At 33.3% G+C, this 27877-nt stretch overlaps 2 protein-coding genes across 3 annotated transcripts; both read right to left on the bottom strand.

Annotated features, from left to right (window-relative positions):
- Nucleotides 1–1187: 1187 nt before the first annotated feature.
- Nucleotides 1188–8540, bottom strand: LOC132052692 (uncharacterized). Its single transcript, XM_059444344.1, has 7 exons — nt 8174–8540; nt 7720–7754; nt 7266–7325; nt 6316–6558; nt 4999–5157; nt 1894–1983; nt 1188–1692 (listed from the first exon to the last, which is right to left on the bottom strand). Exons 1-7 carry the CDS (start codon nt 8422–8424, stop codon nt 1496–1498), a joined length of 1035 nt encoding a protein of 344 aa, XP_059300327.1. The 5' UTR covers nt 8425–8540; the 3' UTR covers nt 1188–1495.
- Nucleotides 8541–16858: 8318 nt separating this feature from the next.
- Nucleotides 16859–21777, bottom strand: LOC132052690 (BEL1-like homeodomain protein 1). Of its 2 annotated transcripts, XM_059444343.1 has the most exons (6): nt 21639–21771; nt 21428–21509; nt 20098–21058; nt 18705–19078; nt 18154–18214; nt 16859–18063 (listed from the first exon to the last, which is right to left on the bottom strand). In XM_059444343.1, exons 3-6 carry the CDS (start codon nt 20947–20949, stop codon nt 17287–17289), a joined length of 2064 nt encoding a protein of 687 aa, XP_059300326.1. In that variant the 5' UTR covers nt 20950–21058; nt 21428–21509; nt 21639–21771; the 3' UTR covers nt 16859–17286. The 2 variants fall into 2 exon arrangements, with proteins under 2 accessions (XP_059300326.1, XP_059300325.1); XM_059444342.1 differs by having other exon boundaries at nt 21428–21777.
- Between the last annotated feature and the right edge of the window lie 6100 nt (nt 21778–27877).

Below are 27877 nucleotides of genomic sequence, written 5' to 3'. Positions count from 1 at the left end.
GTTTTTTACCTACACAGTAACTAATTATGTGAACCATTCTACACAAAAAAACTATGCGAACCACCACAATTTTTTTTTTCATGGGCACTTTTCTTATTTTGAGACGTAATAGTTACTCACTATGAAGATATAATCTCCTTAAAAGATTGTGAAGAACAAATTTTTGTATATAAAATATGATATTGTGATAGAAGATGATTAGGAAAATGTTCATGAAACTCAATAGATAGAGACCTAACAAACAAAAGTAACCACCACGTCTGCGATAAAAAGTGCTAAAAACGTAACATCGGCACCGTGAAAAGGAGAGGGTAAAAAAAAAAAAAAAAGGAACTTGAAAACGTGTATGACTTTTCAACGATATTTTAATCCTCTGTGTGTGATTATGTTATCATCTTTTAATTCAGGTTCGGAATATTATTGAATAACCAATTACATACGTTGCATGCAATATCTTTGTAAATACTCCGTTCCTCTAATTAGATCATTTGTTATGTGATATATTTTAACTAGACATGAAGTTTAAGAAAGAAAGAAAGAAAGAAAAGACATTTGAAATTTACGACCTAAAACAAATCATAGGTATTTGTATAGCTCTAAATAATTTCATTAAGAGTAAAAGGAGAAGTTTCAAGTTAAATTATTTTTAAATATATAAATGTATCATTCTTTTTGAGACAAACTAAAAAAAAAAAAATGTATCAACAGAGGAGTAATAGATTACATGTGGAGTATTTCACCAATTTGCATTATTAGACCCAACACCTCAACTATTTCACCAAATACCACTATCTCCACCCGCTAAACCATATAATCTAGTACTTTGCCTTTGCTAAGATGAACTATGATCTCCCGTATTTCATCACTTTACTAATCACTAATAATCACACCCATGGGTTGACACTTCCTAGTTGGGTTTTGACTTGAATTGGTATCAAAGGGGATTACAGGCCCCACAATATGCAACAAATAATATATTTTTGCAAAATGAGCAAACAACTCTTCCAATAGAAAAGACCTAACTAGACACCTACCGAGCATCGTGCAATCTCCATTTTACTTCATCACCTAAACCATCTAGGGAAAATATGACATTTTCTTGAACTTAAGAGCATCACATGTCCATGGATCCTTTGCCCGCTTCATAACAACATTAATTCATGTTGACTTACCAAACAATACCAATGGATAAGTCACAGCTTCCAATGAGATTGCCAACCAAAACAAATGATACAATTTTGACATCACAGATATATATCAGAAACTGGGAATTGAATACTGAACAGGGTATGGCTCGTTTCTGTAGCTATACAAGGATGAGTACTACTTTTTTAAACCAATTGGACAATATCAAGAATCACTCAGTAATCTGTTCAAAGAAATGCAAAACTCAAAAAGTGAGGCTGGTTAATGGTTGGGGATTTCAGAGCAGTAACACCAGTTGATGTATACTAATGAACAAATGAAAATTTTAGAGAGCTTGAACAAATGAATCTTAGTGGTCATCATCACCCCAAGCATCATTCTTCAGGTTTTGTCTTGAGACTATCCTGTTCCTCCTTGCTTCCTCCTGTCTCCTATATTCTCTGGACCCGAAGTCCGTCGAAGGCAACTTTATACCCATACTTTGAGCAATCATCCTCTGGGCGGTTCTAGCTGATGTCTGAGGTCTTCTACGAGGAGGCTCCAGATCTGCAAATTACATTCAATAAGTACCATAAACAAACCAGAAAGCGTCCTACAAATGAATTTTGCTGTAATAGAAATGGAAAGTAAATCTGCCATTTGCATAACTGGCTGAGAACATTATATAGATTGTCATATAACTTTTGGCTTGGTTTCTGCTATTTTTCACGTTCCTGAAGTGAAATATGATACATTACTAAGTGTTACCTCTTGGTGGAATTGAGCTCAAAAGTTCGTCCTCCTCAGACAGTACCCTCACTGTAAATGGACAGTGTATTGAGTTGCTGGCCTCTAGTGCTGCATCACAAGATACGAGTAGCTGAATATAGTTGCAAGCATTAAATATGTCCTTGAAATCATTAAGTGTAAATTGCCATCACAACATAACAAAACAATTGAAAGCAAAGACCTCATGACATGACTTCAATAAGTGCATCAAAGAAGAAAAGGTACAAAGCAGGAGAATTGCTAAAGTAAAAGTACACAAAACTGCAAAAGAACTGCTCTTCAGGTGCCGAGCAGATCTGTTGTTTCTTCTTCTTTAATAATTAAACAAGTAGTATCTCGTTGAAGATTTGTTAAGGCTTCATCTTTAAAGAGCCGAAGGCTTTAACATTTTCCTAAATCATTTTTTCTTCAACTATGCAATCTTTGATAAGAGCATGCTTCAATTGTGCTTTACGACAAAAACGGTAAAACACATACATAATGCTCTTCAAAAGTTCTTGCAATTCATTTCAACCAAATGCACCATGAACTGCCAAAGTTGTCCAACAGTAAGTGATTATGATTGCCAGTTTCTTCATCCGACTGGAAGAAGCCTCTATACATATATCCCCAACCTGATGGAAATAGCTTTTCAACCAGAGCATACACAAGAGCTGAAGCATTCTAATCAATAGGTTCCTTGATTTATGGGGCAACCGAGACCGGTAGAGAAGCATTTTCGTCCCTTTGGAGACTCATTCCACGAACCAAATTCTCCCTGGCTCTGCCAGATGGAATTTCTAAAAGGAATAATCATATCGGTGTCCCGCACTTCAATTGTGTTTGGGATTTCCTATGCAGATGGCAGAATGAGTTCACCTCTGTACCTCCTCCCTGCTTGGCACATAACTGGCCCTGCCCATGAGGTATTGGCCCAAGAAACTGATTATGGACTAAAATGATCTTGCATCAACTTCAACCTACGGGCCTCCACAGTTTTGAAGAAGTCTCTTCAATGTCTTCTGAGCAGGACTTTAGACACGCTACCCTTGCACCACTGACCGGAGGCAAAAATAGTTGCCATTCCATCAGTCATTCTTTCCCTTTCCCAATGAAACTCTACAATTTCATCATTACATCTGACCAATCTATGTCCCTAACAGTTCTGTGATAACTATTTCATCCTTCTTCCTACTTTTGAACGATTTCAAACCAAGATTTCCTTGTCTCACAATGTTGAATCACTTCAAAATTCATGAAGAGGCTTAGGATTCAAAAGTTAATATATCAAGCATGACAAGATTCTGAAGGCATTCTTGAAGATGCCCTATAACCCCAGGGCAAGCACATTCTAGCAACTTGGATAAGAAGACATTCACCAAGACTTGCATTCTTGTCAAAGGCCTTTAACTCTTGAGCTTGACTTTTTAAGGCATTAACCTCATTAGACTCTAGACATTCACATTATCTACTTTCAAGATATGAAACATTTACCAAAGGTACAAATTTCAGAATGATCTTGCTATACAAACAGGAACATTTATCTTGTTTTTTTTTTTTTTTGTGCACCTGTTACATATCTCATCACCTCCTTGTTCAACTTGGATTTTCAGTAGTTCTCTAAGAATCTCTTAATGAATATCACCAACTTGTACATCACAGTAACTATCAAATTTAGTAAGAAAGAACTGGATGGATTCTTGTTAAAGAACTGGATGGATTCTTCTTACTGTATTAACTCTAAATTTAGAAAGAAAGAACGGATCTATGTGTGGTGTAGATTATCAAAGTAGCAGCTGTTTTATAGGCCCTTATACAAGAAGGTCCTCATCATCTTAGAAGAAAAGTAATTACTAGTATTTAGTTCCCTTTTTGAAAGAGAACTCAGTAGAAAATGTTTGTCACAAAAATGACGGAGCTGCTCTTGGGTATGGTCACAGTCAGGCGTCAGCTACCAACTAGGTCAATATACCTAAAAGAGAAAAAACTAGGTGGGAAATATTGTTTGGTACTATCTAAAGCATATTCATTTTTCTCGAACAGGAAGTAAATTACTCTTCCTGTTTCTATCTCTCCTTTTACCTTTAAAGTAAGGGCGAGAAGGAGGGTCGAGAATCTGAGTTTCATTTCAAAAACATTTTCCTGAGAGAAATAGAGAAACAAAACAAAACATTTTTACTGCTTCTTCTAAAATTATGATATGATGGTGCTTCATTTACTACACAAGCCTCAAAGTTTATAAAGGATCTTGTGCCCATCTTCAATTACAAAAGATGGAGACAAAATCACTAACTTAAATGGGAAATCCTTACCTTTCATTTGTAAAGAAATGGATCTTGGTCCTAACTCAACCTCAAAAGCTAGCTCATGAGGGGAGGATTGTCCAGGTCCATATAAGGAGTCCAAATTAACCTCATCCCACCGATGTGGGACTTGACACATTTCTTATCTCAAAATCTAAAGATTAGCTTCTCTTTTTAAATTAGTGCATTTACGCTGAACCAAATTTCAACTACAACAACAACATCATACCCAGGATAATCCCACAAGTGGGGTCTAGGGAGGTGGGGTGTACGCAGACCTTACCCACTACCTTTATGGGGCAATCAAATTTTGACTAAACTTGAAATTTTGCTTCTTATGAAATTTCTTTGCTCCATAATTAAGCCAACACCTTCCTTTTATAATAATTAGACAAATGAAACACCATCTTGTACTATAGGTTAAAACTTTTTAAATCGACCGTAATGTCCATCTCCTTTGGTCCTTACCACTTCAGTCTGTACCAAAGGGCTCCCACACTGTATTTGGGATATATAAAACCTGACCTTTGATGTCCAATTGGCATGTTTTTCTATGGAGAAAAGCAAAACAAAAACCAAGGCATCGTGTAAAGGAATGATGATTTAATGGAATTCTAAGAGTTCTCAACTTTGCTCTTAACTATCAGAGAAAACCTAGGATAAGGATTCTGTTTATAATATAATCAAGACACCTTTGACATAAAGAAAACACAAGGGTGCGTGGTGAGTCATTAAAAGCTATACCATTGGCAGGAAGGAAATTTAATTTCAAAATACAGACAAAGAGAATGAACGAAATTACCAAGGGATGGTGTTCTGAAGACTGCTAGTGCAACTGTATCATTGACCCAGCGAATTGCTACGTCGTCTTTAAATTTCGCCAACAGTTTCTCTAGGTCATTTGTTTTAGTGCTTGGTGGAAAATCAGCCAGAACCAGGACGTGGAGCGTTCCATAGTTTACTGAAATTTACAAAAAACAGAAAAGAAATGTGGTGGAAAACAGTCAGCCACTAAATTAAGAGGGGGAGGGGAAGGAGAAATTCAAAATGAGACTGTTCTCCCGCACAAGATGGAAATCTTTCAGCAGAAACAGTGAGAAGAATTTTGGAGAAATATATCTGACATCTAATAGTTCTAATATTAAGTGCTTACACATTTGTACCTAATACCTAACGAAGATTCTTAAGTTACACCAAAGTGTATTATGCCCATGAGACATGATAAACCAATTTTATTGCATCATTTGCAGTTTGTGAAGAAAGGCCAATTCGAACCATTAGATCACAATATCTCAAAACAAAGAAAGACTTGATTGCAAAATTTGAAGGACATGTTTGGGAACAGGTGAATCAAGCTGCCACAACAAGCTAAATTAAAGCACATCAGTGCTTCAAAACCTAATGGCAGTTAGCAACAGGTAAGAAATGATAAAAGAAAGCAATAAAGCATATTCAGTCAAAAATAGCTGGTAGATTTCATCAGATGCATAATAGAAGTCAAATAACGAAAATATAGACATGATTCTCCTAATAGATTTGCAGTAACTCATAAACCTCTTTAGGCAACTAGCAAATGTGAGTTTATGTGCGAAAACTTTCCCAAGCGTCATCAAGTCTTTTTGGGATAATTAACTGGAGTAAACACCCAATTACATTTGCCTCTGTTTCTAATAAAAAATTTATTCCTATGTTATTTGACTGATAATCTAACCTTGTCAGAAACAATACCTCCCGTGGTGATCAACAAAAAGTTACTCAAATTCAGAAGTTTATGCTTGCTGAATTTGTTATCCTACAATAAGGAATAAATGCATTCGAAGAAAAAAAAATCAAAATAGAGAAAGAAATTTCATAAAAACCCTTTTCCCTCTTTCCCAATTAGGAGAAATACCAGAATCCAATGAGAAAATGTGGTTACATTTTTAATACTTCCTGTGAGGAAGAATACGTGACACAAATTGGATTGCTTACTGCAACATTTTGACACAAATACAAATATAATTTTTGGTTTAACCAGAAAAACTGAGTAGATGACTAGGAATATATCGATAACCAAATTAATGACATGATAACAGCTGATGTTCAAATGCTGCCATGCTTGAAAAGAATGTAGTCATACAATTTTTTGTATCTGAACTCCCTTCTGAAACAGGGGAAGCAGTTTCATCTTCAATGTCATCAACGGAAGGCCCAGCTGACTGCTGATCACTGTAGAGACTGTCTTTCTGATAGGAGAATGTACCCCGTCCACGTCGCTTGGGGCCCTGAACTTTCAAATCTTGCAAAGAAATTTTAGACACTTCTGGCAAGTGTTGTGGGGAAAGTAATTCATCTGGAGCACGATCAGCAATAGCTTCCCAATCTGTATTCACCACAATATTATAACTTCAAATTAATTAATCTTAGGATGCAAGAGATATATCAAACTTCAAGGAAGGATACATTAACTAGGGGCCAGTAATGGGCAATACGGAAGGGTATAAAGTCAGCTTCCTGTACAAATAGACAGTACAAATTGACACTGAACCCAGTTTTACAGCCTTACCCGGTTGATCACATACTTCACAAGAGAAACATACTTGTCAAATGTGTGCACAGCTTAATGCAACATGTTGGGAGGAGAGGAACCAATACAGTTAAGAGGACAGTTTTGACAAATGTTAGAAATCAACATTTTTCTCTAGTGGACGAAGTGTATCATACATGTAACTGAGCAATTCAATTGAGAATGTCTAGTGAATTAAAAGTTTCATCCTTTTGGCGGGCAAGCAGAAAGAAAAACACTAAAACATAGCACCATGATAGAATTCTTACAGCCAATTCCTACAGGTCCATTCCCAAAGTTGATACCAAACATATATGATAACCCCTCAGACGGTTACTCCAACTGTTAGAAGCAACCAATTCCCTCCCTCTCCTCATCTCTTCAACCCCTTTTTCCCTAAAACCCCCCCAAATACTACAAAATTTTCATGCTCAACAAAGATCAGTAGATAGAAAAAACATAATAAACATAATAGGATAAGTTCAAGGAAGAGATGTTATAGCCTCTTAGATGTGGTGTATTACCATCATCCTCATCATTCTGTGAGGTATCAATTTGCAAGCTGACGTGATCCTTGTTATCACCTGAAAAATCAAGGCTTATAAGTCTGAGAACAACAAATGTAGAAGGAATGAAATTTGGCATGGAGGTAAATGTTTTCGATAGAAAATATTTTTCTGCGGAAATGTTTTATTTGGAAAATCATTTTCTGGAGTTAGATATAACATTATGTTATATACAGTAATCATACAAGACGTAGAATAAAGTATAACGATGGGGTATTGAAAATATTTTTTATTAGTAAGGGTTTAAAAGCTGACAACAATGATTAATATAATGGAATAAGAGTTGGGATATATGTTAGGCATGAAGTTAGTTTTCTCCTTTTGGTACATGTCAAGTTAATCAAATATTAGAAGTTTATCCTTAGACTGATGAATAAAAAATCAAGAATCTAGACAAAGGTCAAAGAAGTACCATCACCAGTTGGCTCCTTGGTATCATTTACATCCCTGGAAGAAAAAAATACCAATGAGGAAGCTAATGATTACACTTGATCAAAACCAACACGCACCAAAGAAATAGTATAAAAACGCCACTCAATTGTATGAAAACCACAAAACTCCAAACCCTATGGTCATTGACATTCAAGTGATAAGTGAAAGTGGGGTTTAACTATATTTCTTGCAAAAATCGTCATCACCTGGAAAAACTAAATTCAAGAAATGAAAATTAACAATCTAATCAACCCCATCTCTCTCATTTTCTCCAATTTTATTAGCAAGAAATAAACCCCACTTTCCCCAATCATTGCCACCTTACTTCAAGTGAAAACGGAAAGCAAATATACTCAAGAAATGCAACTTAATCCAATTTTCTAGGCATTCAAACAACAACAAAAAAAAAGGGAAAAATAACTTGGGGTTCTGACCTATTTTCTTTAGCAGATTTAATGAGGAATGCCCTTGAGCGTGTCTGGTCAGCTTTTAAAGACAATCCTTGAGTAGAATACAGTTTCGACAATTCCAGTAAAGCAATAGATAACTGTGTTGAAGAAGACAAGTTTTGAGACTCATTTTCTAGCTTTGATACCATTTTTTCAAGTAAAGAAATGGCTTCATTGATTTCTCCATTATCCACGAGATCTTCCACCTTTTCCGACCAGTTTGTGTCGCTATCCATGCTGGAAATTTGGGAATGCAAAATGGGGTTTTACAGTAAGGATTTTTGATGCAAGATTGAAGAGAAATTGTACCGGCTTTTAGAAAGTTTTTGTACCTTTACCCTTTATATAGTACTTATATGTTCTTTCTTTTGGAAAGAATTTGTAAACAAATGAAATAAGGTCAAATAATCTAATTGACGTTTGTGCTTATTTCGTTTTAACATTTCATACCTTTTTATTCTATACTGTTTATTTAAATACTTAATCTCGTTAAAATTAGATTTTTAAAATGCATTTGATTGTGTGTGTGTTGCTCAATCATCTTCACATGAAGGACACATTGGATCCACTCAACGTTCCACTATTATTTTGGCCTGAGTAAACTTGTATTAAAAAATTAAAGTGTAAAAATTGTCACACAGGTTATTGTACTTGTAATCTGAATTAGGAAATCTCAAGGTTTACTTATATGCCTCAACTATTTGATTACATGGAAGGTCAATGAATTTATAGTTTAATCTAATTGCAAGAAAATCATCAAACTAATTTTTTAACCAACAAACCATTCAATAAAGGGAAAATGACCTAATAATACTACTTAAGACTCTATATTACAAAACATAAGGATATTTTTTCTTATTTACAAAAGATACCAACAAAATTACAAAGTATACTAAATTTGGGCTTAATGGGATACCCACAGTTTTGGGGTTCTTTTTTATGGGAGAGAATCTAAATTTTAAATGTGGGCTTAATTTTATGATAGTTACCAATCAGCTTATTCTTCTTTTCAAAAAAATTTCTCTCTCCCTCTACAACTGTTGATAGACACCATTTCTAAACCTAAAATTCATCTCCTCTCTTAATATGATATGATTTCAGCTTCATCGACGAACAATTCTCCGCCAATTTTAATGTTTACATATACGTTTTTTGCCCTTATTAATACTCATATATCCCCTTTGCAGTTATATAATTAATCTCCCTTCTTTTTGGAATTATCCAATAAAAAATGGAGGCAGAGTCATAGAGGAGAGATTATTCTAATCTTCTAATGGTCCCAATTGATGAAGATGGAGGCATGTCACAGTTTAATTTCACTCGATCTCCCATCATTACAAAAATTCATACATATTTTTTTTCTGGTGTATGAACTTTATATGGAATCTGGTTTGTATCAATTACATATTTATTATACATATTTTCTCATAATTTATATACACTTTGATCAGAATTTATACAATTTATATATACTTTATCATAATCAAAATATCCATACGCCTTTTATACATATTCATACATAAAAATTATAACAAACTTATATAGTTATACATATTTCATAGTTCATACAAAATTTATACATATTTGTCTTCTAGTCTATGAACTTTGTATGGAATCTAATTTGTTGCAATCACAAAAATTATAATGAACTTTGTATGGAATATGATACAATTCATGAATAATATCTCTTTATTTTGAATGGGGGGAGAAAAGTGAATAAAATAAGGGAGCAAAAGTTGGAGAAAATCAGGAAACAATATCTCTTAATTTTGAATGGGAGAGAAAAGTGGATAAAATAAGGGAAACAGTTTCCTTACGTTATTTACTGTGTGTTATTTGCTTTTTCTTAATTTACCTGATTCATATAGATTTTGTAAGAAATCTGTTGATATATTTTGTAAACGAAGAAAGAGTATCATCATGTTCTATAAATACACCCTCTTACTATGTACATATATGTTCAATAAACAAGTGGCTTCCACAGTAAGCGTAAATGCAGGAAATGTGTCCAGAATAACACTAGGAACCAACCCATATTAAGCCCATTCTACTATAAAAATAAGCCCAGCCCAGACTGGCGATATCCTTTGTCCTGAATCGGTCCATTAGACAAGAATGTATAACTGAAAGCACATTTGAGGTATTCTTTCTAGGCATAAACATTGTTTAGGTGATTTTGTTTGTGCTAGAGTATTAAATAGAATTCTATCGATGGTAAAAGGGTGTACAGATTGGCTTATTTAAGTGTTTTTTGGCTTATAAGCTCTTTTCTACTTTTGTTGGTGTTTGGGAAATATAAAAAGTGCTTTTAAGCACTTATGTTTAGGCTAAAAAGTACAAAAATAAGCCAAAAGCCAAAAGTTAGGTACTCCAACTTATTCATATAACTCAGGAGAAAGTAACTTGAGTAAAAAGTTCACTGTCTTTGAGACATAGGAATACATTCGACATGCATAGCATACCTTCTTTTTTTTTGGCTAAGCATCACTGTATCTTCAAAGCTAAAGGTTGCTACTAAATTCTAGCAAAATACTCCATCAATTTCTTTCTATATGACATGTTGATTAGGTATGAGGTTTAAGAAAATAAAAATGGTTATAGTAATTTGAAGATTACAAAGAACAATTAAAAAAGAAGAGATATGCAGATTTGAAGAAGAGAAAAGAAATAGATTAAGAGGAAGAAGAAGAGAGATTCTTTTCATAAGAATAATATGATCTCATAATTGATACAATGATATGAGATGTGTATATATACATACAAGGCTGATCATACACGGTTATAACTGAATTAACCAAGACTAAGTGACTTAAGTTAAAAACTGTCAAATGTAACTAACTTAACTAACTTCATGACAGTGTATATCAGGCATATATTCTGTATATCTGAGCCTAGTCAACACTCCCCCTCAAACTAGGTGGTGTAAAAATGTCAACAACCCTAGTTTGGATATCAGATATTCATTTTGAACTATAGGCAATCCCTTTGTGAGAATATCAGCAGGTTGTTCATTTGTTGCAACATACTAAGTAGTGATCAAACCTTATTGAATTTTTTCTCTAATGAAATGACAGTTAATCTCTATATGTTTAGTTCTTTCATGAAACACGGGATTGGCTGCAATCTGCATTGCTGATTTACTATCACTATAAATGGTAACTGGTTGAGAAATCTCAATTCCTATTTCCTTCAATAAGCCAAGAATCCAAGTGAGTTCTGAAACTGTAGTAGCCATACTTCTATATTCTGCTTCTGCAGAACTTCTTGACACCACTGTCTGCTTCTTAGACTTTCATGAAATGAGAAAACTTCCTAGTTTTATCAGAAATCCAGACACAAATTTTCTAGTTATTGGACAAGCAGCCCAGTTTGCATCACAATAAGCGTGATGACATTGCTAGAGTAGCTAGACAGTAGCAATCTTTGTCCAGGATGATGTTTGATATACTTTACAATTCTCAGAGCAGCATCCATATGTGATCTCTTTGGATTTTGAAGAAATTGACTAAGATTTCGTACTCCAAATGAGATGTCGGGTCTGGTAACTGTTAAGTATAACAGTTTACCAATTAATCTTTTTCTATGTTGCTTGATCAGCTGCACTTTAACTCTATCCTTCTTAAGACATTCATCATATAGATGAGAAGTTAGCTTCACCTGCTAAGCCAGCTTCAGAAATCAACACTAGAGCATATTTTTTGTGATGCATTGTAATGCCTTCTTTGGATCAATACCTAAGAAATACTTTAACTCACCAAGGTCCTTCATTTTGAATGCCTTCTTTGGTGACTCCTTTGTTTCTTCAATCAATTGTAAGTTGTCACCTGTGACTAACATGTCATCCACATACACTAGAATGACAATAACACCCTGATCTGTGTTTCTTGATGAATAATGAATGATCAAATGGACTTTGCTTGAACTGAAAACTGATTAAAGCTTCTGATAACTTAGCATTCCATTGTCTAGGTGCTTGTTTTAAACCATATAATGATTTGACCAGTCTGCAAATTGATCCTTTCTCCCCTGACTAGCAAATCCCTTTAGAAGTTCCATGTATATTTCATCAAACAAATCACATTGTAAGAAAGCATTATACACATCCATTTAGTGTATATGCCATCTATGAAATGTTGTAATGGAAAAAACTATCCTTACTGTAACCATTTTCACCACAGCTGAAAATGCTTCTTGATAGTCTATACCCTCTTTTTGACTATATCGTTTTGCCACTAATCTTGGTTTGTATCTTTCCACTTCACCATTTACCTTGTACTTTATCTTGTATACCCACTTGCAGCCTATTGTAGACTTTCCCGGAGGTCAAGTAACAATATCCCAAGTCTTGTTACTTTCTAAAGTTGTTATTCCCTCTTTCATGGCTTGAATCCACTTTGGATCTTTGCTAGCTTCTGCTTATGTCTTAGTTTCAGTTGTTGAAGAAAAAGCAGCAATATATGCTTGGTATTTAGGTGCTAGTTTTTCACAACTCAAATACTTATCCAACCTATAAGGACCAGTGTCATGTATATTGAGTGACACAAAGCCCGTCATCCACAAAGTTGGTTTCCTTCCTCTAGTAGACTGTCTAGTATTGACCTGTTGCTGAACTAGTTGTTGGGGTTGAATGAGCATATCATGGTTATCTTGAACTATATCTTGTATTTGATCATGTTGAAGTGGTTGTTGAGGTTGAGCAACAGGCATAGATGGTGGTATATCAGTTGAAGTAGTAGAATTCTGAAAATTCTGAGGTGCATGAACCACCAGTATTGATATCAAGGATTAAGTTGAACCAATTATCCGCAAGTGAGTCTGAGCTAGTATCCATGAATATTGAGTTGGGTGTGGTATCTCTTATTGCAAATGGAAACATATCTTCCTTAAACACAACATCCTTATTAACAAAAAACACAGAATCACTAAGATCATATAGCACATATCCTTTTTGAAGTTCAGAATATCCCATATGTGCAGCAGTTCTAACTCTTGACATCATTTTGTCATGTTGAGTGATATCTTTAGCATAACATAGGCAACCTAACACTCTTAGATGATTTAGACTAGGTTTCCTATAATAGAATTTTTCATATGGTGACTAGGTAGTTTATTTATGATGTAGGCTGCTGCTAGCACACAATGACCCAGAAGTGTATAGGAATCTTTCCTTGAAATCTTCTTTGCTCTTGTTACCTCTAGAATATGTCTGTGTTTCCTCTCAGCTACATCATTTTGCTGAGGGGTATAGACACAAGTTTTTTGATGTATTATTCCCAGTTGTTTAAACAAATTATCACAAACTGAGTTAATAAATTCAGTGCCATTATCAGTTCTAATAGTTTTAACAGTTTTACTGAACTGGTTCTTTATTAAGCAGAAAAACCGTTGCAAACATACACAGACATCTAATTTGTGTTTTAATAGAAACAACCATGTAAATCTTGAGAAGTCATCTACGATAGTTGTTTCCATCAAAAGTAGCAACTTTGTAAGGTCCCCACAGATCAACATGAATTAAATCCAAGCATGCTAGTGTTTTAATACGGCTTGAAGGAAAAGGTAGTCTAGTTCGTTTGCACAAGGACACACTGTGCACTTATCTAGACTCAATTTTATAACCTCTAAACTACTAGGAAACAATTTATTCGAAACTATAGAAGAACTATATCCAAGTCTTTGATGCCACAAGTTGATATCTTCATTGTACTGTTTTCCAAGATTCTGCACGGCTAAGATGACATGTCTTCCTTTGAATTGATTCAGTAACAAGTATAAGCCATTGTCTTCTTTACCAATCTCCTTCACCCTCCCAGTGAAGAGATCCTGAAAAATGCAAAAGTCAGGGAAAAAAGAAGCACAACATTGTAATTCTCTTGTTAACTTTGAAACTGATAGTAAATTATAAGTGAATTGTGGAACATAGAACACATTGGACACTGTACTTCTTTGAGAAATGGTGTTGTTACCGGTATGTGTTACTTTGGCTACATCACTATTTGGAAAATGTACTTTACTTGGTCTAATAGATTCTTTGATAGTATCTTGATTTAACAGTCTTTTATCTGAGGCCATATGGTTTGTTGCCCCTATGTCAATGATCCATTCAGGATCATTTGGGGCTAAACATGCCATATTTTCAACTCTACCTGTTGCATTAGCAGATGCAACATTGTATGCTGCATGAGCAGATGCATTTTCCACTATAATACCTGTTGCATTAGTAGATACAAAAGCAGTTGTTGAAGCATTGTTAGCATTGTTGTTGTTTCCTTCATTGAGCAAGTGCAGAATTTGAGCATATTGTTCTCTAGTCATCATGTTTCCTCCCATCTGATTCAGTTATTGAGTGATTTCTATCTGGTTAAGTTGACCAATCTGAGCAATGTTTGAACGTTCTCCAATGAACATCTGATGCTGATTCTGACCAAATGCTAGACTTGGACCACCTCCTTGAGTCATGGCCCCTACTCCCATAGCTTGTGAGTTATCAAAGTTGTTGGGCTGTTTATGATTCTTAGAACTCACTTCACCATGTACATTATAAGTAGCTCCACCACCAGATGCACTCTTCTTCTTTGATTTAAAGTCTGGTGGATAACCAACCAACCTGTAACATGTTTCTTTACTATGAACCTTACACTTGCAAACTCACTAATCAGACTTGAACTACTGTAGTTTTTCTTAAACTTCTGGTTCTGATGAGAATTGTTATTGTTATTCTGATGCTGATAAGAATTCTTATTGGTTCTTGAGTACATAGTAACACCTAAACTACTCATAATAGCAGAAGGATTCACACTTAATACTCCAGCTGCAGATGCAACTGACTTCTAACCTTCATCACTCATTACCATAGAGTATGCTTGCCTTACAGATGGTAAAGGACTCATCATGAGAATTATATTTGACTCCTAGCCTATCCATATGAGTCATTAAGACTTATCAAGAATTGAAGCAACTTTAATTTTTGTAAATGCAGAATAAAATCTTTTGATTTTGGACAATCACATCGAGGGGCTGGAACCAATGCATCAAATTCTTTCCAAAGATTCTTTAATCTTGAGAAGTACACAGAAACAGTAGAGGTTCCTTGTGTGATAGTTGCAATCTCCTCATGCAAGTTATAGGTTCTTGAACGATCTACTTTACTAACCCTTTCAATCAACTCTTCCCACGATTTGAGCATTAGAAACATACATAATCCCTCCAAGAAGATTCTTAGACACAACATTCATTGACCAAGAGAGTACAATAGCATTTACCCTCTCCCAATGATCCCACATTGATTCAAGATAACTTTCTTTACTACAATTGCCATTAACCAAGCCAAATTTATTTCTACCTAGCAATGCAAGTCTCATGGATCGAAATCAAATTGAGTAGTTTTCAATACGTGTTAATTGAAACCCAATAATCTGAATTCCACTTACATTAGATGGTGACAAGAACAAGGGATGGGTATAGTCAATCCCAATCTGAGCAGTTTGTTGAGTTGAAGACTCATTTCCATTTTGAGTTGTTCCATTTGCATTTGGAACCCCAGTTCCAATTCCATTATTGGCATTTAGAGAATTTCCATTAACATCCATCTTGAACAGAATTTAGAATTTTGATGCGGAAGTAAAAGAAAACACCAGAATCTTGAATAAGCGGTCCCGATTAAGTTCAAAACGATATGATTATTAATCAATCAAACTCGAAGCGAGCTATGTGCACCTTACGATACCATTTAGTAATCTGAAGATTATAAAGAACAATTAAGAAAGAAGAGATAAGCAGATTTGAATAAGAGAAAAGAAATAGATTGAGAGGAAGAAGAAGAAGAAGAGAGATTCTTGTCATTAGAATAATATGATCTCATAATTGATACAATGATATGAGATGTGTATATATACATACAAGGCTGATCATACACGGTTATAACTGAATTAACCAAGACTAATTGACTTTAGCTGAAAACTGTCAAATGTAACTAACTTAACTAACTTCCTTCCAGTGTATACCAAGTGTATACCAAGTGTATATCAGGCGTATATTCTGCATATCTGAGCACACTGGCACATGCCAAAGTATCGTTAGAACTTGTGACTTTGAAAATGTCGTTACATTTCTACGATTAAAACTTTAAGCATTCTTCAATGTAAAATGAGAATTTTATAATTAAATTAGTTTTAAATATAAAAATATGTCTTTTTTAAACAAACAAGAAATGAAAAAAGTGCCTTTGTACTATGGAATAGAGGGAGTACAATTTTGTCGAGGCCAAAACAAAATCGAGGGTAAATGAATCAACGTATTAGGAAATCGAAGAGCCGCTGTCTTAGCAAGCTTCTACATACAATTAAATGCTAAGATGTTATGTTCTCTATATATTAGGAGAAGCACCATAACTTGTTTCTTATCTGGGCTCTTCACTCTGAAAACAAACAATCCTCTCCACTTATCTCGTCAAAAGGCCGATATGACCTTACCATCAAAATTCTATTTATTAAACTCTGTAGGGTTCTATTTAGCATTATTAAAATTGGCTTGTCTTAATTAGGCACGCAATCTGATCAAAACTAATTAAGGTGTACTTTTGCTAAGCTAATAGTGAAAGCTTGACACTGAACTTGCACTAAAATAAAACTGCAATTACAAACAACGGGAGCAGAGTATAGAGACTGCTGGTAGGTGCATAATATTTCAAATTATTTGCAAATTGAGAGGAAACAATATCACAACTTTACAACATACACTATATATACTAGCTAGTTTCCACATTAACTTAAATAGCCAAGCAAAGCTATTTCAACCCAAATAGAAAGAAATACTAGTTGTATCTTCTCCGGGAACTGGATGTATAACCTATACTAAGTAGACTGTATCTATACCCTAAAGCACAAAATCTCTTCTTTTCTATACTATAAAAAAAGAAGTATAAACTAGAAAGTGTGCTTTCAAATTTTGTTACTTTTGTCTCCACCTCTTTTCTCCTAGAATAGCTAGGTTGTATTGGGTCCTCCGACTTGGGCCAGAAGGCCTCACGCAATCTATATGAGTATCCCTAACTTCCTTTTTCTTTTCAGCTTTATTCACACGTCCAACAGATCATGTATTCATGTTCCAAGATTACCTGTAACAAAATCTGGTAATAGTTGAGTAGGGAATCGCTTATTCCCACTTTGAAAATCGATGTTTTCATAGCTCATTCGATTGTAATGATTTCCCATTTCAGGCCTACTTCCCATCTCAATAGTTTGGTCAGAAAGGTAATTCTGCTGGCTCACTGGCATGGCTAGGTTTTCAGAAGGAGGAAGCCCTAGAGTAAGAGAGACACCATTTCCATGAAAATTGGTAGCCATTTGTTCATGAGGATCAAACCTTCCAAAATCTCCCATCGTAAACGCTGCCATTAAAGGATTATTGAAACCTTTGTTCGATGATTCTCTAGCTTTTGCTTCCATGTCTACTGATGAAAGAATACTACTTGGAGAATATTTCTGCATGTCATTTCTCGGCTTTTTCGCTTTGTTTTCTATATGATCAGCAGTGGTAGTATTATTTTCCATGTTGAATGAACCAAGGAAGGAGAAGTTGTGAGCTTGTGCTTGAAGTGAGGCACCTGCAGTAGGGGAAGTTGAAATAGTTGAGGTGGAAATTTCTGTTGGAATAGTACCATCTTGTAATAAGCTGCTAGTAATTGGTTGTTTCTCTTGCACAGCATTTGATTTTGAGACAATATTATTCTCTTTGCTGGGTTCATTTTTGTTTTTGTTTTTGTTTTCTCCTGAAGTAGTACCATTTTGTTCTTGATTCTTCACCTCTTCCAAGTACATTTCCTCTACCATGGGCTTCCATAGTCGAACTCGAGCATTTATGAACCAGTTGGAGACCTGCATTTCAATTATATATCAGGATCTTTATAAAGAAGAAAAAAAAAAAGATAATCCAAGAATAAAGTAGTAGAATGTGTGGCCAAGAACCTGGCTCCTTGTTAGCCCGGTTTGCTTCGCAAGCATGATTTTGTCTGAATCCTTGGGGTAACTGCAACACAAAAACGTTAACAAAAACATTTTCATAGTTAAAAACAACAATTACAACGAATATTATTAACAGAAATCTGGTAACTAAGAAAACAACTCTTTATATATATGTGTGTATATATGTATATATACACACATTATATATGTATATATTAGAGCGTGATAATTTATTTTGTAAGAGATTTATGTTTACAACTAGTCGATTTTAAAATTTAGGGTAGGTGAATTTAAAATGATTTTGATGTTAATAAATGCGCACATTTTAATATATTTGGTAATATGCATACATAATTCGACCTGAAAATAATATAAATTCATTAGACACTTTTGCGTCATGCTTTAGAAGTATTAAACAAAACGGGTAAGAATAAGAATGATTGTATTTTAAAGTAGGTATTTTTCATGATTGTATTTTAAAGTAGGTATTTTTCACATCATCAGTGCATAGACTGAACTTTATTTTTAAGAGAAGGTAAGTTACAAGTACTCACGGATGAAGAAAATGCTCGAAAAGCCAAGCACGGAGGACAGAGACAGCTCTTTCAGGTAAACCTCGTTGGGGTCTCCAAGCATTTGGTTGCATCATTCCTAGCTGTTGCAGTGCACGTTGTTGCCTTAGATGATGGTCTACAAATTTTAGTCGTGACCCTTCAATTTTCCCTCCTAAGCCTTCTTCTTCACCTAAACTCTTGCTCGTGGCCTTTATTTGTCCAGCAATTGCATCTTTTAGGCATCGAAATTGCTTCGAAATTGCATGCAAAGCAAGTTGAGTGTACGATTTTGCAGATCCAATTCCTGCTACTTGCTCAAATGATGATACAATTATTTGCATTTGGTGATGGTACTGTCTGTATCTTTGCTCCACCTGAACAAAAGAAAAACAATGTTACACTTTTATTACTACAAAGCTGTCGTTTTACAACATGAAGTTATCCGTTCGTAATTACTAATAAGGCTGGAGAAGACCTTTTGCGACTATGATTAGTGCTTCTATGTATGTCTTCAATTTCTTTGCACACATGACTAGAGAAATTTTGAGTAATTCACATAAGAAATTAAAGAATTTTATTATCCGTTCCAAGTGAGAAATAAGTTGATATGAATTGGAGAATTCTGTGAACCATCGAGTCTTTGAATGCAAAGTTGCCTGAAGCCATTAAGTCGAAGGCACATTTGCGTGGACGTTACGCCTCGTATAAAATATATATTTTTTTTTTTTAAAAAAAAAAAAAGTGAATGGGAGATAGTGCTTTGAATTTTAGGTTCCTAGCAAGCTTTGGTGTATTATCTTTATAGCTTTAGTTGGACCCGCAGAAGAAAATTTAGAGCCACACATTGTCAGTTTGTATATATCAACACAAACGCAACGTATGTGATTGGTCTCTTGTTGGAAACTGCTTTTCTTCAACTAATTAACAAAACCTCCACATTTCATCTACCGACTACTATTATTTCAAAGATATATGAATCAATAGTGTCATCCATTTAATTTCTCCTCCACCAAAAGTTTTGAGAAAAGGTAAATAATAAAAGAGTAGATATAAAATGTTTTTCACAGTTTTGGATAATTTGATTGACAAGTTTTTGGAATTAGAATCCAACTTTTTCCAAAACCATTCTCTGTGACTATAAGTTGAAGATAAGATTGTAAATATAAGAATGGGTGGAATTGGAGTTCTAGTTAATTATGGATTCGGCAAAACTTAATAGCTTTGGGCCAAAATCATGTCTTTGTGTTAAAAGATTCACTTAATATGAGTAAAAGTAAATAATTTGTCCAGAACATGGTAAGCTCATAGTAAGCTGACTTTTTTAGAATCCAAAATATATGAACTCAAAATTCTCGATCCGCCTCAGAATATATGAATTGAAGTATATATGTACCTCTTCAAGCATAGTAATAAGCTTGGCCTTTTTCATTTGAAGTTCTTGTCTTTGAGCAGTTGTAAACTCAACAGCAACTTCATTTTTCTGCCTGCTGCTACTTTCACCACCACCACTACTAGTGTTCACATCACTAGCCAAAGGCATAGACTCTTTGTTCATAGAATTTTCCCCCTTCTTTTGATCATATCCTTTGGTACCTTTTCCAACAATATTAACAAGTTCATCAAGAAGCTCTTGTGCAGCTTTAAGGTACTTAGAGCCTAAAATCATGCTGGAAGCTCCATCTAATGATCGTCTAATAACATTATTTGATCTTGGTGATGATGATGAAATGTTATTGAAGCTAATTTGCTGTTGTTGTTGAGGAGAAAGGCTTAGTGATAGTCCACCTTGTTGTTGTAGTCGGTGCTGTGGTGGGGACACCACTACTGGCCTCTGGAACCCCAACTGAGAGGCCAAGTCCGTGGTGGTTCCACCACATGACGTGGCAGAAACCACCGTGGACGACGGTATCATATGGGATTCATGATGGCTTCCAGTACTTTGGTTGTTCCACAGACGTTGGATAAGGCCATGATGATTCTGATCATGCAAACTGACGGCTGGAAGAGGGACGCCGACGAAGTGCTGCTGCTGCGCCTGCTGCAGCGGCGCGTGGGGTATATTTGCGGGGTTGAGCGCGTTGCCGGCTGGGGAAGAATTCAAGAAAAGCAACTGCTGTTGTTGTTGTTGTTGTGTGTCAGTGTAGCCTTGAATATAACTGTTAGGGTTCATCAGATAAAGTGTCTGAATATTAGCATGATGTTGATCAGCTTGTATATTATTATCCGAGGTTCCTTGATAGTACATAGCACCAGATTGCAGTTAACAATAAATTTGATTGACTTCAAAATCCCTTCACAATCATTCAAGAATATCCTTCTTTTTCTTGTCGTATTTCTCCTTTTATCGATTGTACCTGCAGAAAGAAAGTAAGAGAGAAGAATAAGCTTATAATAAGTCCACAAAAAGATGGCAAACATTTTTCACGGAAAGCATATAGCTAACAGGTCAAATATGAAAAAAAAGACTCCCAAACTATGGGATTCTTGATTGATGATGGCTTTTGATTTTGATGTATGGTAATATAAATAAATAAAAAAGAAACACAGAAAGATGGGGAATTTGTTTATAGTGTGACAAATAAAGGCTAGCTATCAGAGATCTTCAATCATAAATTAATAAACACAAAAGAAAATGATATAATAAAAACAGAGAAAGAGAGACAGATGAAAGGAGCTTTAGCAGAGTGTAGCATCAAAGAATGGATAAAATAACACAGACTCACATGTTTGTCTATCTTTGGGTAGTAGCTCTCTAAGCTTTGAGAAGTTGCCTTCTTGTCAGACTAATCAGGTTTCCTCTGCAATCTGATCCCTTCAACACAAAAGGGAAATATGAATAAAGAGATGTGGGGTTACCCCCACCCCCCACTCCTCTATACCAACTACTCCTCCCCCACTACAGGACAAATTAGAAAAGAGAAAAGAAATTGATACTCGGCTGAGTTTTTTCGCTTCACTATTTGAAGATGAGGATATAGCTGCGAGTAATAATTTAATTATTGAGACTTGCGAGGAGTACTTTGTTTTCTATTCTTTACTGGAGTATCTTTGTTTCTGTAGACTTTGGATTGGAGTAATATAAGGTATCAATTTTCTTATAATTTGTTGTTTCAAGGTAATTGTGACGAGTACGAAACAGAAACTTGACTCTGTTTCACCTTAAAATAGTACTACTTATGTAAACATTTTCAAAATAGGAAGGTCAAACTTTATAACTCCGACCATAATTTGAATAAATTTTGCAAGTTTATAAAACTAAAATTTATATATTTAAAAACTATATAAAAAGTACTATAAATCATGGTAATTTATAATTTAAATAATTTAAAAAAATTGTAAGGAAAAAGTGATCAAAGAACCACCTCATAGACTCCCCAAATAGTAATGGATCCACATAAATTGAAACAAAGGGACTACTAATTTATAACATAAAGGTTGCACAAAGTAAGTTATAGGTAAATTTGGCTCAGTTCTTGTATGTATTAAAAATCTACCAAATACGTACAAGTACTATATTTCAAACCCAATAATACAAATGTTCTATGAATTTAGTGGTATCTCGAACTTATAAAATTAAAATCCTGAATTTATCTTTAACTAAGCTACATAGTACTATATTTGATAGTGTTGGCACGTTTGAGAGAATTAACAATCCCAAAATAAAAATTGAATTATAGATATACAAGAGAGTGGGAATAATTGTGTGGTGGGAATGGGATCTGTAAAACGAGGAAACGTCCACTCTGACCACAGGTTTGGTAGGTAGGTAATAATTGATCGTATAAGATGCCTTCCGTTTTCTTTGATTCTACTTATCTAAGCCCTTTTTCTTTCTTTTATTCGGTTTCCTATGAACTCAATAAAATGTTAAAAAAAAAAATTGTTATAAATTAAGTTTGTACGTATATGTATTTACGAATTTATCATATATCTGCTACTATCTTTTAATTAGCACAAGTAGGTATCACGTCTAACTCTCCATCTATCAAGATTTAGACAAATGATAGACATATGAGAATGAATTAATTCACTTTTTTTTTCTGTTGATATTTAAACCTTGATTTTTATAATCAATTCTAATCTAATTAACTGCTAAGACACTTCTTTGTGTGCCGCTATGAACCTGGTAATATTAAAAAAAACTAGGTAATTTTTTTTGCTCAAGCGATTTGTAAACATTGCTCGTTAAGCTTACGAATGAATCCGAATATATAATAAAAATAACTTAAAGGATGTTCCTTGTAAAAAGTAAAGATATTTATAACAATATATATTTTCAATCATAAATGAGGAGATTCGACATTGTCAAATATCTCAAGAAATCCAAAAATTTGAATATCACCTATTTTAAATTAATTTAGTTTGGAGCTTTTAAAATATTTTTTCTGATAGTCACAATTATAAACTTCACTAATTTTATAAAAAAATATTATTTAAAGTATTGGTTAATAGAAACCACCCCAAACCAAAATTACCATTTTATTTATAGACTAGCAAATATGCTCGTGCAATGCACGGGGCCCAACATGATTAATTTGGTTACTTATTTTAGTTAGTCTTTATCGTTTGTATATTTTGCAAAGGATACCGTGAAGAACGTGAAAAGTTAAAAGTGAATAAGTAAAAGTGCACGGAGAAAAAAAGAGAATAAATATTCAGTAGCCAAGTAATATGGGACGGAGAGAGTAAGATGAGAAAGATTTAATTAATTTTATATAGGTTTTGTAAATAAACAAGCCATTTGGACATATATTTTTAGTAATGTGGCCAAGTAATATGGGACGGGGGGAGTACTTCATTTATTAATTCTTAAAGAACGTGAAAAGTCAAAAGTAAACAGAGGAAATAAATGTGTCGGAGAATTAAAATTGAAGTGCATAAATAAATTTTCATTTTTACTTATCACTTTTCGCATATCAAGATAAGACAATTTATTTTTTCCTGTTTTACCCATAGTATTAATTACTGACTTCAAATCATTTTTCAAATCTAATAAAAATATGCACTAATTAATATGGATACATTGGTAAATTATGCACTTTATTTATTATTTCTTAAACAGCGTAAAAAGACAAAAGTGGACAAGTAAAGGTGAACGGAGGGAGTACATGAGAAGAGAATAAATATTCAGTACTATGACATATGTCCATGTGGGATAAAGAAATAGTTGGCTAAAGTGTACAATTTATATAACTTTTGGTACAAGTATTCATTGTTGTGTTAAAGTGTACAATTTATATAGCTTTTAGAACAAGTGTTCAATGTTGTGTTAATCCTCCTAAGGCACTTATATATAATAGAAATTACAAAGAAACAAAATAACAAAATCCAACTTAATTAAATTCCTAAAATATTAAAAGGATTATCATCTAATAATTCACAATTACTTATCTGATAAAATAAAAGATATGTCGACGGAGATCGACATCATGAAGCTTAGCATCAATTTGTTCAGCAAGAAAATTCTTAGCTAAGAGCAATACATTCCTTCTCTAATTGCTTTCAAAATTCATGCGCCTCCTTTAGCTAAACTTTTCACAAAAATATAGTAATTGATACTCATACTCCTTTTATGTAATTGGAACTATTTAATTCAATTGGTAGAAGGAAAAATCATGTGACGTTAAAGAGAATAATTTGCAATATTTCTCAGTGAAACAAATTTCTATTTATGAAAAATGAAAATATATGTAAAATACTTATTCAGAGAAAAAAATATAACAAAATACGATACTGTTGACATTCAAAATGAAGAATCTTCTCATGTTTTTAATACTTAATGTGCCAAGTTTAAGGAGTCAATTCCTCAAATGGTCATTGAACTTGTAGAAAAGTCCTACTAAAGTAACTTTTGAATTTTTTTGGACAATAAGGTCATCAAACTATGCCCATATTTCCAAAAAAGTAAAACATTCCATTTTTGAACATAAGACCCCTTGACTTATTTTAAAATTATATAACCCATTTGAATAGTTTTATTTTATTTTCAAAATGTGAAAAATATTAATTCAAACAATATTTTTAGAATATTGCAAAATTGTGTCTAAAGTAGAAAACAAATGGATATAGTTGAATGATAGTAGAATTAAGCACGACGCTTAATTATAGATTTTTTAACTGATTATAAATCATTTTTCCTGATATATAAAATTTTCGATTATCAAAAAAAAATATTTACTATTTTTATTTTCTTGGAGATGAACTTGTAATATTTTGATTTTAGTTAACTACTACAAATAAGTGGATTACAATTAATATAAATACTTTATATTTTTAGAAAGCATATATACAACTAATTGTAAAAATGTTTTCATTTTTACGAAGTAGTTATCCAGCACGATTTTTTCTTTGAGAAAATTTATCCCAATATTATACATGCATCATGCATCTATATAACGTCTTATGTGTTTTAATAATGTCCAAGCATTTCATCCAGTAAAATGTTTAACTTCCTGCTTTGAGCAATAGAAAAATATTAAAATAGTTCAAAAGAAGTTGATATAACAAAGAAAATCTTATAGCATACTTAAAGTTTGAATTGTGATATTGTTTTATTCTTATAACTTGAAATAATACTTTGATTTTTTTATTAATAAAACATGAAAATATTATTTGAACAAGAATTTCGGAGTGCCAAAAAATTGTGCCTAGATAATGAATTTTGTAATTTAAAAATGGGTTAAGGGGATTATGTCCAAAAATGGATTGTTTTATTTAATTGGAAACAAGGGCATAGTTTGATGACCTTATTGTCCAAAAAATATCAAAAGTTACTTTAGTAGGACTTTTTTACAAGTTCAATGACCATTTGAGAAATTGACTCCAAGTTTAAGAGAACTTATATATTACTACTACATACTTCGAGGCATGCAAAATTTTTGCCTAATTTGATGCTAGTACATTGAAGAGTATTAACATGAGATTAATATAATTAAAATGATTTCTCACGTATAATGGAATAACTGTTTTGTATTCAGATGGAGCAATATAAGTTCCTTTCAAGAACACATTATTGAACCTAGATTTTTCATTTATTTCATATTGGTAACATGCCGTAATTATACAAAGAGAAAAAATGATAACAAAAAATTTTATGCTCCTAGTTTCTAAATGGTTTTCACTTATTACTTCATCTGGTTCATTATATCATGCTTACTAAAAATAACTGGTATAAAATAATTATCATTTCAGAAAATCAAGATGTACTTGATTACTCCCTCCAAAGTTATCGAAGAGAGATTAATATGATGAATGATTAAAGTAAATAAGTTTATAATAGTCAAAAAATCTTTTTATTAGTTTCTGAAGGGACATGTAAAAGAAAAACACAATAACTAAAATGGACCGGAAGTAGTAAGCTTATTTTCTAAAATGACTATTTTTCTTATCAGTTATTTGTAATAAACATGACAACTAAAATTGGCCAGAATTGTTGAAGAGAGACTAATTTGCTGAATGATTAAAATAAATAGGATTATAATAGTCAAAAAAGATCTTTTCTTATTTTGTAAAAGACGTGTAAAAAAAGCACAATAACTAAAATGGATCGGAGGGAGTGTTAAGAAAAGCTCTAAAAACTAAGAACAGAGCAATAGAAAACAGTAAAAATATAAGACTTGTAATTATTAACGAAACAATTTAATCCATTCAAATAAAATTAATTACTTTTCATCCCGCTGCTGAAATTTTATATCCTATCTTATTTCACTTATGATATGCATAAAATATTGATAGTTTAATAATTTAACAATTACTTCATATTTTGCTTTATCCTGCAAATCTAAGTGATCGTAGAAAATAAAATGCGAATGCATTCTTTGTACGTAGGATAGCCACAACACAGAACTTGGAAAATAAAAAGATGTATGTTATTGATCAAAATATATATATTAATGTTAACTTCAACAACAATCAGATAAGTAATAAGGATAAATTCACAAATTCACATCATCATTTGTATAAAAAAAAGACGAGGAATAGAAAGGGATTACCGATGACAAATGGAAGGAATAAGAGGAACGGAAAGAGGAAGCAAGTAGAGGAGGAGAAACTGGGCAATGGGTTTAAGAGGTGGCTTTTGAACGGTTTCAGAGGTGGCTGGTGAACTTCTTAAATGGAAGAAGTACACCGATTCATGAATGTCTCCCTCTTCACAATAATAAATGCATTGTTATTTTAATTGTTACAAACCGTTGTGGCTTTTCAATTTGAAAGAAGGAAATTAACAGAATTTTAGCAGGGAAAAAATGAAAAGAAAAAGCAAAAAAATGAGAAAAAAAGATAAATAGTTTTCTTGTCTCTAAGAAGTACCACCTCAGCGGGCCTATATCCCAGCTTTATATAGATATATAGAATATAGATAGTTCAAATTAATAGTGCCAAGAAAACATGAAGCTCCCTCTCTAGAGGGAAGGCCAAGAAATGGAAAGAAACTGCTCTGTATATTGATTATACTCCATTAAGTAATACAGTTAAGAGTCGACGAAATGCTTTTTTCACCACAAAAAAAAAAAAAAAAAAAAAAAAAAGAGAGACGAAGGAGAAGAAAAAAAATAGAGGATGGAATGCTTTTAATCTTTGTACTGCTATCTTCATATTCATCTGAAAAGCTTAGTTCGCATGAATATCATCGAGTTCCATACGAAGGTATAACGAAGGTATATATTTATGATGTCTAATTAAGTACTCCCTCCGTTCACTTTTACTTGTCCACTGGAGTATGTATTTTGCACACTCCTTAAGAAACAATAAATGAAGTGTATAATTTACAATAATACCCAAATTAATTGGTGCATAATTCTAATAGACTTGAAAAATAATTTGAAATGAGTAATTAATACTATGAATAAAATAAAAAAAAATTATCTTATCTTAATATGTTAAAAAAATAAAAATAAAAATTTATTTTTAGAATACTGAATAAGCAAAAGATCAACAGGGAGTATCACAAATATAACTCAACTAGTGAATAAGTCCGCGCTTCGCACGGTTGATTTTTTTTTAATTAAATAATCTATGTATTAGAGTAGCTTCTATAACTAAAATCTTAGTTTCAATAATACTTCTTATTACATAATGTGGTGAGTAACACCTTCTGTTTTCTTGACGACATAAACTAATCAGTAATCAAATAAGCAGTCTAATTAAAAAAAAAAAATCTATAAACTCTTGGT

This window comes from Lycium ferocissimum, chromosome 4 (assembly GCF_029784015.1).
Source record: "Lycium ferocissimum isolate CSIRO_LF1 chromosome 4, AGI_CSIRO_Lferr_CH_V1, whole genome shotgun sequence".
Classification (NCBI taxonomy): domain Eukaryota; kingdom Viridiplantae; phylum Streptophyta; class Magnoliopsida; order Solanales; family Solanaceae; genus Lycium; species Lycium ferocissimum.
This window is presented reverse-complemented; position numbering and strand designations above follow the sequence as displayed.

Coding starts and splice junctions, on each gene's coding strand:
- LOC132052692 (XM_059444344.1), bottom strand. CDS start 8,424: ATGGATAGCGACACAAACTGGTCGGAAAAGGTGGAAGATCTCGTGGAT. Junction 5,158..6,315: donor GAGTTCAGATACAAAAAATT/GTATGACTACAT, acceptor TGTAAATTTCAG/TAAACTATGGAACGCTCCAC. Junction 1,984..4,998: donor CTTCAGAACACCATCCCTTG/GTAATTTCGTTC, acceptor CTTGTGATGCAG/CACTAGAGGCCAGCAACTCA.
- LOC132052690 (XM_059444342.1), bottom strand. CDS start 20,949: ATGTACTATCAAGGAACCTCGGATAATAATATACAAGCTGATCAACAT. Junction 19,079..20,097: donor TTATTACTATGCTTGAAGAG/GTACATATATAC, acceptor TCTTTTGTTCAG/GTGGAGCAAAGATACAGACA. Junction 18,215..18,704: donor TTCGAGCATTTTCTTCATCC/GTGAGTACTTGT, acceptor TTTGTGTTGCAG/TTACCCCAAGGATTCAGACA.